This window comes from Vanellus vanellus (assembly GCF_965231255.1).
Source record: "Vanellus vanellus genome assembly, chromosome: Z".
Taxonomy (NCBI): Eukaryota; Metazoa; Chordata; class Aves; order Charadriiformes; family Charadriidae; genus Vanellus; species Vanellus vanellus.
The window spans coordinates 70,003,064-70,013,562 of record NC_138908.1 but is presented as its reverse complement, the minus strand read 5'-3'; the positions used below and the strand labels follow the sequence as shown (position 1 = coordinate 70,013,562).

General features: G+C 38.1%; 1 protein-coding gene across 4 annotated transcripts in view; it reads right to left on the bottom strand.

Moving 5' to 3' along the window:
- Window positions 1-752: 752 nt before the first annotated feature.
- Window positions 753-10,499, bottom strand: part of SLC1A3 (solute carrier family 1 member 3) — a gene marked incomplete at both ends in the record, with an annotated part of 65,455 nt that continues 55,708 nt past the window's right edge. For 2 of the 4 annotated variants that reach the window (XM_082497021.1, XM_082497023.1), the window contains 5 exons: window positions 753-957; window positions 2,233-2,367; window positions 4,147-4,341; window positions 6,960-7,193; window positions 8,853-9,148. In XM_082497021.1, coding sequence (XP_082353147.1) covers window positions 753-957; window positions 2,233-2,367; window positions 4,147-4,341; window positions 6,960-7,193; window positions 8,853-9,148 — 1,065 coding nt within the window. The remainder of the gene's footprint in view (window positions 958-2,232; window positions 2,368-4,146; window positions 4,342-6,959; window positions 7,194-8,852; window positions 9,149-10,499) is intronic. The other 2 variants (XM_082497022.1, XM_082497024.1) reach the window with 2 other exon arrangements.

Sequence of the window (10,499 nt, the reverse complement as noted above, 5' to 3'; positions counted from 1 at the left end):
ACATCCATACATATGTAAATGTTTGCAAGTCAGTGGGAGCTGACTAGGCTAAGTTATTGTCAAGATCAGCTGAGGCTAATGGCAAAAACTGTGTCTAGATAAAATAACTTTCTCAGAAATATTTCAACTCAGCTGATAGAAGTGCTGATTTTGGGTATTTTTATTTTCTTTATTTGTATATCTTCCCCTTTTTATCCCTTCAATTAAAGTCCTTCTTTTTATTGTCCTGCTAGTATTTGAAGAACAGTATAACACTGGAGAAAAAAAAATCAAATAAAAAAGCAAAAATCCTCTTAATTTACTTAGCTGGATGCAGTTATCAAATTAGAAGAATTGATTGTGTGTTTATAATGTTAGGAATTGTGCAACAGGTATTTAAAAAAATAAAACCATATTTGGGCTCTCTTATCTGTTTTTACTTTCAGTTCATTAAAAAAAAAAAAAAAGGATTTACAGGACTAAATAACGTATGCACTGATTTTTGTTTTTATTTAATTGACAATCTCTCTTTTTTTATCCTCAGTTAGCACATGTCTAGCAGGACCAGTGTTGCCTGTTAATTTTTTTTAAGTGGGAAGCCAACATTTACCGTGATCACTGCTAATTTGGAATATATATTTTCATTAATTCTTTCCAGTGCTAGCGTAAAGGGAGAAAATAAGGAATAAGTGAACTTGGTGAATTCAAGATATAAATGGCTGGGAAAAGTGTGTTTTCCACACTTGTAGTGTCAGACTCATGCTTTCTTTACCCTACATCTTGGTTTCACTGTCTAACGGTTTCTCACTCTCATTTTCTTGTGAAATCAGCTGGTACGGTTTCTTCATTTCATTCTCCTCTATCACAGAATTACCCATTTCAGCATCCCTGTTCTTTAGCTCGTGCCGTGATAAATGTTCAACAATTCCTGCTCCGATGGAGTCTCCCAAGACATTGGTAGTGGTACGGAGACGATCCCTAGGGAGAAATAGTAAGTTAGCCTTGATTTCACCACTTGTTCAGAGAAGCATGTAGACTAGCTGTTAAAATGGCCTTTAAATAGCTACTAGATGATTCAACAATTTTCTGTATATTCATTTATCTGAACTGTTGACATCATGATTTTTTCTACAGAATTAACAAATACACTATGATTTGGAGTTACAAAATATGTTAATACTTTTGGCAATTTCATAGCAGGAAGCAGCTGTGTGATGAGGACGACAAAGGCAGCATATGGCAGATGCTTCTCGGAGGAATTTCTATACTCTGGTGGTTTTGGTTTATATCCTCTGAACACGTAAACCAATGAGAATCTACCTTGTTAGGGTCATTTCCCTCCTGACCATAAACTGTGGTCAGTAATTTAGGGTAGAATTCTGCTGAAATAATTCAAACCCAAACTACAACAATTCAGCCCTCTTAGAGGGCTCTGCCCAGAAGATGTAGGATGCATCTTGACAAGGAGTGACTGGCACTGTTACTTAATAGGTGTCCACCTACATAGGGCTGTGGGCATGTGGTTAGTGGTTAGGTAATCATTTGAAGACATTATGTTTTGATAACAATACAGGAAACTTCTTTCAGGGATCATTTGAGAAGATTGAAGGGTAAAAGCTTCTGGAAACTATAACTAATAGGGGTTAGACAAAATAGAGTTGAAGGAAACCTTCTGCCTTTGATTTAGTTCCTGGACTTACGGGATATCCCCATATTCCTAGAGGTGTCAGTTAGTCTTCTACAGACAGAGGAGTGGAAAAACTGAAGGGCAATATGTTGTAGTGGCTGGATAAGAGTGTTACACAACTGTTTTTCATTTCTGTGTCCATGGGGTAGACATATGAACCTTTCCTAGGTTAGATAGTCAGCAGGGCTACAATGAACTGGGTCAGATCTGAACCAGCTCAGCCTGATTGATGGAAAGGTTTTCATTGCCACCCTATAAAAAATAGAAGACTAAAGCAATTCTTAGCTAATTTAATTACAGCATGTCTGAAAGTTTTCTTAGTACCTTAAGGATACAGGTTTCTAAGTAACCTTTTCGCATGCAAGAGGAACCATCATTAAGTAACACCCCTCACCATCTGCTCTGGGAAGAGAAATTAATTGCAAGAAATTATGATTCTTTTTAACACTTCTTTCCAACTTCCTTAACACAGCAAAAGAAGTACACTGCAGTATTGCCAGAATGTCCCTGCCTATTACACTTCTAAATATGTTCTAAGCCCTTAGTGAATCCATAAAAATACTTACAGGAACCAGTCCACTGCAATGATAAGAGTGATATCATCTGTAGGCAAACCTACTGATGTAAGCACAATGACCATGGTGACCAGTCCAGCTTGAGGAATGCCTGCAGCCCCAATACTGGCAGCTGTAGCTGTGATGCTGTGCAAAGAGATGGCAAAGAGCAATTAATTGGCTTCCACAATAAAATCTCCTTATTATCTGGCAAACATTAAAAACAGATATGAAGCAAGAAGGCATTTGTTCAGGAATAAGCAAAAAGATGAGCCTAGACCCTTATCTGGATACTGCATAGCTGCAGGGAAATGTGGATCTTAATCACAGAATCATAGAATCATAGAATGGTTTAGGTTGGAAAGGAACTTGAAGATCATCGAGTTCCAACCCCCCTGCCATAGACAGGGACATCTCCCACTAGACCAGGTTGCCCAAGACCACGTCCAGCCTGGCCTTGAACACCTCCAGGGATGGGGCCTCAACAACCTCTCTGGGCAACCTGTTCCAGTGCCTTACCACCCTCAAAGTGAAAAATTTCTTCCTAATGTTTAATCTGAACCTGCCCTCTTCCAGTTTAAATCCACCCCCCCTTGTCCTATCTCCACATGCCCTAGTAAAAAGTCCTTCCCCAGCTCTCCTGTAGGCCCCCTTTAGGTACTGGAAAGCCGCAGTAAGATCTCCCCGGAGCCTTCTCTTATCCAGAACTCTCAAAATAGGATTTTGTTAGGTTGTAAATCCTCTACTAGATGCTAAGGTCCAGACAGAAACATTACAACCCCCACCCATTGAACAAACTTGCTCCACAAGCTCAAACACATTAAAATGAAAGATGAGGAGGTAATTTTGTCCTGGCAGATCTAATGCAAGAACTTCTATTCTCTGTCCATCTCACTATAACTTCATGCCAGGTGAAGTATCTGTCCTCTAGCGGTTGGCATTCTGCCATCAGAAAGCAGAAAGTTGCCAGAAACCTTGAATCACGCAGTCTAGTAATGATAGAAATATGCTTGTTCACACCTGGTTTAGGAATAATTTGTTTTGTCAGGTGATTTGGCAGGGAGCAGCTCTAGTACTAATGAACGTGCAACTACTGCCTCTGAGTGTGAAGGCAGAGTTTTTCCTTCTCTTGACGAATATTGAATTAAACTGGTGGTTTTAATGGAGAGAAGGACTTCTGCTTGAAAATCTTTTACATTCCTAGTTCACCATATCTGAACTTTCAGCGTTCCTGAGTGTTAAATATATGTCTTTCTGTCCTACAGTGTCCCCCTCTCCCCTTGCTGACTTTTCTTTCTTCTGTACATGTACCCATGACCCTTTTAAAACTGAGTAACATAATGAAATGAATCAGTTGTCATTGAGTGCTACTTAGTGGGTTGTTTGCTGTTCTATTTCAAACATGAAGGCTTGTGTGCTTGAAAATATACCTAACTTCTCCATCTCTATCAGCTCGTGTAATAAAAGGTATTACTGCTCCCTTCACAGCTTGCTCTACTTGTATCTGGAGACCACCAGGACTAGGAAAACACTACCTCTCCTAGCATTAGCACTGTGTCACTTTTATGCTACTGCTTTGTACATGCATTATAAAGTACCTGATACTGATTGTAAGTCCATAGCTCCCAACAATGACATGAGTTGTTAAGAAAGAAAATTTAAAAGCCATTAAAAACTGGTGTTGTTGACTCTACTAAGTGCAGTGATAAGTGTGTCATGTTACATTCTTTTAAAGGTTTACCTAATGGACATTATGTGCTGGGGGCCTCTTCTGTGCAGAAGATGTAAATCATTACAGTTATTCAGCTACTGTAGCAGTTCCTGGTTTTAGTTCTAGACGCTTTTGTGTAATGCCACATATAACAGCAAGAAGGAGTCATCACAAAGGTACTTTTTATTAGATGTAGGTAATAATGGCTTCTGTACCTGATTGTGATAATCTGCCCAAAGTTCAGATCAAAGTTGTTAACCTGTGCAATGAAAATTGCAGCCAAAGCCTCATATAAAGCAGTTCCATCCATATTAATTGTAGCACCAACAGGGAGTACAAATCTTGTAACCCGTTTGTCCACTCCGTTTATTTCTTCTAGACACTTAAATGTAACAGGTAGAGTTGCAGAACTGAAACAAACAAACAAAAAAGACAGCAATGTATGATATAAATTCTATAAAAAGGGAATGAGAAGAATGTTGTGCATTGTGATGACAAGAGAGATTGTTCTAACTGCCTTAATTTTTTTATGTGCTGTACCAGAATATTTTCTTAAAAATGTGAAGGCTGAATTTAAGCACTTCTAATGATGGAGATTCTCCTAATACTCTTGCAAAGTTTTTCCACTGGTTAATTGCTGTCCCTGTCTATGTAGTCCCTAGTCTGAATGTGTCTAACTTCAGTGTTTTGCCACAAGATTCTTGTGCCTATTTAACAATTCCTGCTTCTTATTTTTATGTCTTGGAGTTATGACTGAATCATCCCTAAGCATTGTTTTCCCGAAGTTATACAAATGAAGCTATTCAAGCCTTTGGTAAACAGTGTATTTTCTCTTATTTATTTGCTGGATCCCCTGGAAAGGGCATTTTGATGGATGATCACATTACTTTACCAGTTGTAGGTTAGCATCAGTAGTCAGCTAAGCACCACACAGCCACTCACTTCCTTGCTCCCACACCCTGAGTGGGACAGGGAAAGAGGAAAGAAACAGGAAAAGCAAGAAAAAGCAGGGGTTGAGATTGAAAAAAAAAAAAAAGTTTAGTAAGTGAAGGGTAAGTGGAAGAAGAGAGCAACAAAACAAATCAAAACAAGCGATGAAAAGGCAATCTCTCACCACATGCCACAGGTAGACCAATGCCAGCCAGCTCCCGAGTAAAAGATGGCTAGTCTCCCTCAAATCCCCTCTTCCCCTTCTTATTGCTGAACATGATGTTATAGGGCATGGAATATCTCTTTGGTTAGTTCGGGTCATCTGCCTGGTTGTGCGTCTTCCCAACCTGTTCCACACCCCTCATTCTACTCATGGCAGGGGCAGAGTGAGAAACAGAGAAGGCCTTGATGCTGTGCAAACACTGTTCAGCGATAGCTAGAACATCAGTGTGTGATCAGTGTTGTTTTGGTCACACGTCTAAAACACAGCACCACATGAACTGCGATGAAGTTAACTCTGTCCCAGGCAGGCCCTGTACACCGCTTAATCTTGTTCCCCTGCTGCTACATCCAAATATGTTATAAATGATAATTTCATTTAAAGAGCAACCCAACTGGACCTATTGACTTCGTATGCTGCAGGAGCATCAGCCCACATGACGCCAAGTTCCTTTTCAGAGACACTGCCTCAGAAGGAAGGAAAAGGCGGCCATTTTATAAGAGCTGCCCGGGCTCTTGCTTATTAAAGACTTACCTCTACATCTGATCGCACCAAAGTAAAGAGGTTTTTCAAGACCCAGCAATTCAGATTACTCTGCTAACTCTTCATTGCTAACTACTTAACAGACTTTCATGTCTTTGAAAACTTTATCAATATTGATAAAATAAAACACTGATCGAATGTAAAGTACAGAAGGACTGTGGAAGATTGTGCTAGGAAATCTCTTTGATGACAGTCAACTTACAGTTGAATTTTAAACAGCTTTTAAATCCACTTGCAGTATAGTACACTCTCTTGCATCAGTCTAGGTTTTTACTCAGAATCTTGAGCAGCGTCAAGTGGAATGTCTTACAGAAGCTGGAACATATCCTCTTAACACTATTACTGTTACCCCCCAATGCTGTAGTTTCATTTTATTTTCTCTTAAACTATGCTGACTGGCATTAGTTTTATTATCTTCTTTTAATCCTTATTCTTTAAATCATTATTAATCAAATTCCCTTTTAGGCATTCCACAAATTTGAAAGGATTGACATCAAAATGTCAGATGTGAAATTGGTAAGTGTCCCTCTCTACCCATTAATGTACAGTGATAATTTTTTTAAGTCCTCAAGAGCTTTTTCAGTTATACAAAACTTAATCAGATCTACATTAATGGTCGCAATAGCTTCTCATCCAGATCTTGAAATAATCCCAAACACCAGGGACTTGAATTTGGTAATATGGAATGGCTGACTTAAAACGTCTGTCTTTAGGAAACACTTTTAAAATCTATTAATGTGAAAACTGTTTTATGAAAGGTCATATGGTATAGAAATGTATATTTGATTACAATGTTTCCTTTCATTATAGATGCAAACAGGTTTTTTATTCATATGGTGTACCTATGAATTCATCAACAAAGAGCAAAAGTGGCATTTCTGTCGCAAGTTGTATATCCATCACTGGATATCAGGGTTTTGAGCACAGAATGTTGGATGCCAATAAGGGCACTTAAGCTCTCTCAGAATCCCCTCTGAGCTTTCCTGTCTGCTGCTCCATTTTGCAGCCACATCCTTTGTCATCTGCATCCTTTACCAGCAAGCCATCACAAACTACTTAAAAATCTCAAACACCAAGGCTGATCAAAGTCACAACAGTCCCGGCCACACAGTCTGCATCACCGGAATTGTTTCATCTCTGTTCAGGGGTTCTTATAGAAAATAGAGTTCAAGTCAATATAATGATAATAATTATCTCTATTGGAGAGGAGTGGAACTGAAATAAAGTGCCCAAGTGAATACTTGAATACAGACTTAACCAGTTACATTAGGCAAAGTTGTTTCTCAAACCAGCAATATTATAAAAAGGACATGGCCTTAAAAAATTGTATGATACCTGGAAGATGTTCCCAAAGCTGTGACTAATGCCTGGATTAAGCCTCCAATAAACACCCAAGGGTTCTTACGAGTGATCAGGAAGTAGAGAAGAGGTAGGACAATGACAGCATGAATTAGCAAACCGATGATGACTGTTACAGTATACATGGCAAGCTGACCGCCAATCACACCCATGTCTTCCATCTCAACAATTTTTCCAGCAATCAGGAAGAGGATTCCAAGTGGAGCATACCTGCAAATAAGGAATTACATCAGTATTGTACTGAACAAAGTAGAAATTCACTTCCCCATCCTTACCTGTTGTGTTTATATGCACGCATGAATGTAGGATTTCACTGTTTGGATGAATGCAGTTATTCAGAAACTGTTCAAGAGTTTAACCCTTTAACTCTTAACAGGTTGACCTGCATTAAACCACTGCAGTGAATGTTTCTGATAAACTCCGTTGGATTCAGGATCTGGTAAGGATTTCAAGATGTATAGCATGCCTTTCAGACGCATAGGGAGACAAGCTCCCTTTGGAATTCAAGTGTCATTTAAAAGCTAGTTTAGCCAATTCTGTCATGATCCTGTATGAACGAAGGCTCAGTCGACATAATTGCAGACTATGCCACATGCCCAGTTCTATTATCTCACCAGTGCTGTTTCTCATGTTGTTGGGGAAGGAACCCACACAGAAGGCTGGTAACTCCCGATGATTACAAGCCATTTTATCCAGCAGGGCAGTGGATAAATACGTTAGCATGAAGCCATCTATATGACAGATGTTAGCTGCGTTGTGGGGCAGCAACAAAGGTGGTATGATCTGCTTTTTCCTGTCAGTAAGCACAGCTACAGATGAAGAAAGACTTAGTGTTGAGCATAAAACTCTAACATAATTCCGCTGCAGCTGAACTTTATTAGTACAGCCTTATTTCTATAAATGTCCATTTGTCTTTTCACACTAAGTTACCACAGAACAAAATTTATCTAGCATATCTCAATTGCACTTTAAGCTGTCAAATCCATGTAGAAAGTTCTCAGAAGTAACAATTCTCATCGACTCTTTATCATCTTAAGTGTGCTTGTAAAGAAGGAGAAAAGACTTTTCCTTTGTATCAATGTTTTCCTGGCAGAATAGAATTTTGGTTACTGGAAAAATATACTTATTTTTAGTTTTGTATCTAGTACTGCAACCTATGTGTGTGTGCTCTTGGGTAGGCTTTTGGAGTCAATTTGCTTGTTTGTTTGTTTGTTTGTTTTCTGTAGGAAAGAAGGCAACAAGATATAATTTCTTTTCATAATTAACCTTCTGCATGAGACATAATGAATCTTAATTGTTGAAAAGGCTTTATACCTAATGTTTGAGGGAAAATGTATGATTTTATTTACCTACTGATCACAGAAATGTAAGTAGGAAAATTATCTGTATGTGTAAGCAGTGCAGCTACAATGCAAGGACATATGTATACACTACCCAACTGCAGGAACCAGTTGTGTTGGAAACTAATGATAACAAGGTCTTGGTGTATAGAAATAAGATTATGGGAGACGTTTGTCGGTTTCCTTTAGTGAAGTCAGATTAGGATATCAGGAAACTTTGGTAGCATACTGTTGTGATTGCTATTCTTATGAAAACATAGAATGGCTCTGTATAAGCTTAGCAAGTTCTGCCACAGACCGTGATTTTTCTCATGTCAAAAGCTAAACACACTGGAAGAGTAGATAAGTTTGGGCAAATTGTTGACATACAAAATTAAAGTTCTTGGGTACATTTATGAAAAAAGCTACAAGGTAGTTACGATCTTATTGTCTGACTTCCTGCCAAACAGACTCTTGCTGCCCAGTGCCTGACTGTGATGAAAAAATATTGTTAGTAATTTAAAATGGAATTTATCAAAGAGGCACTTACCACATGATTAGAGCTACCAATCTCATGATAGCTTCGTTAAGGCTATCAAAGAAGTCTTTTAATGCCTGGCCTTGCTCCTTCATGCTTCCAATCACCAGGCCAAAGCTTATTGAGAAAACCACCAATCCAAGAGCATTCACTCCGTTTACAGAACCTGGAACAGGGACTATTTCCTCTTTCATTCTGGTGAGGGTTTCCATTGCTTCTGACACATTGCTTATTATGGAAGCCACTGTGGATGTGTCATTGGATGGAATGTTTACTTTAAACATTCTCTTTTCATAGTTCGTTTTGAACTGTTAAAACAAAAATAAAAGACAGATAGGAACTTTGTGAATTTTAGCAAAGAAAATCATACACTAAATTATTATTTACTAGTGTAGGACATTTGAATTCTTTGTGTAATATTTGTTGGTAAAATGTGCTGTGATGAAAACCTGGCTTTCCTGAAGGCAACAAAAATCCATATTAACTTCAAAAGCTGTATCTTCACCTTTAGCTTCCAAAACTCGCTTTCTCAGAAATATGACAAAATCAAAGGTGCAGATTTTTCATGCTCATATGTTTTGTGACACAACTATTGATTCTTAGTTTGCATTTTTATCAATTGCTATTTTTCCCAACAACATATTTCAAACTGTTAAATAAATGTCTCTTTTGGCTAATGAAAATATTTTCATGTGTTCTGGTGTTTCCTTACTTTTTCATCTTTTTGAATCAGAAAAAAATAGATTGAAAGTAACTTAAATATAACATACTTCTTTTTTCCTTCACTATGGCAAAGCCATTAGTTTTCTATGCTTTGCAGTAACAAATCACCATTTTTCTTAATTAAGAAAAGGTTTCTACCTTAAATGGTTCTGTTATGGAATGGGCAAATGAATTTCAAAATCTCACTATGCTCCTAAACGTCTGCTTTGAAAAACAGTCTTTCACCACCTAATACTTTTCCAAAGAGAAATGTGCATCCTGAATATTTCTGTCTAGGCTCAAAAAGCCCTGCAGCCCTGTACTGATTACATTCTGTTGAACACAAAGAATTGTAAATATCACTAGAAAATGTTTCTAATATATTTCAGGATGCTAAATACCCTACTAAAGCAATGGGATGCCGGTATCAAGGTTATTCAGTGACTTTGGGTTTTTATTCTTTTGGGCCTGCCAACAAAAGACAAATATTATGTCCAGGAGCTGTTAGTATTATTATTAGTAATATCTGGAGTCTGTTGTGCACTCCCAAGTATTTGAGTGAAATGGAGTACTTGTGACTAATGTGGGAAACCTGAATATCACCATCTATCAACACTGAACTAATTTTCTGATATTTTCCATGGCTGAATAGTTTTGATGCACTGCTTCCACGTATTTGCTTTATCCCCCTGAAGGCTTTAAGTCTTTCAGAATTTCAAATAAAAATTGCTTACAGGAGATTTAGGGAAACTTTTTGAATAAGATGCAGCAGAATGAATCTCCATGGAGGTCAGATATTCTTGAGTTTTAAATGAAATTTGCTAAAACATTTTAAGATTTGGGCTGTGGTTAGAGAAGACAGCTGAGCTGTTTGCACACTTGGCTGACATGGAAAAACCCAGTTCCACTCCCTTACCCACTCACACGCAACTTGTGACACTTTCTCTGCTGTGTCAG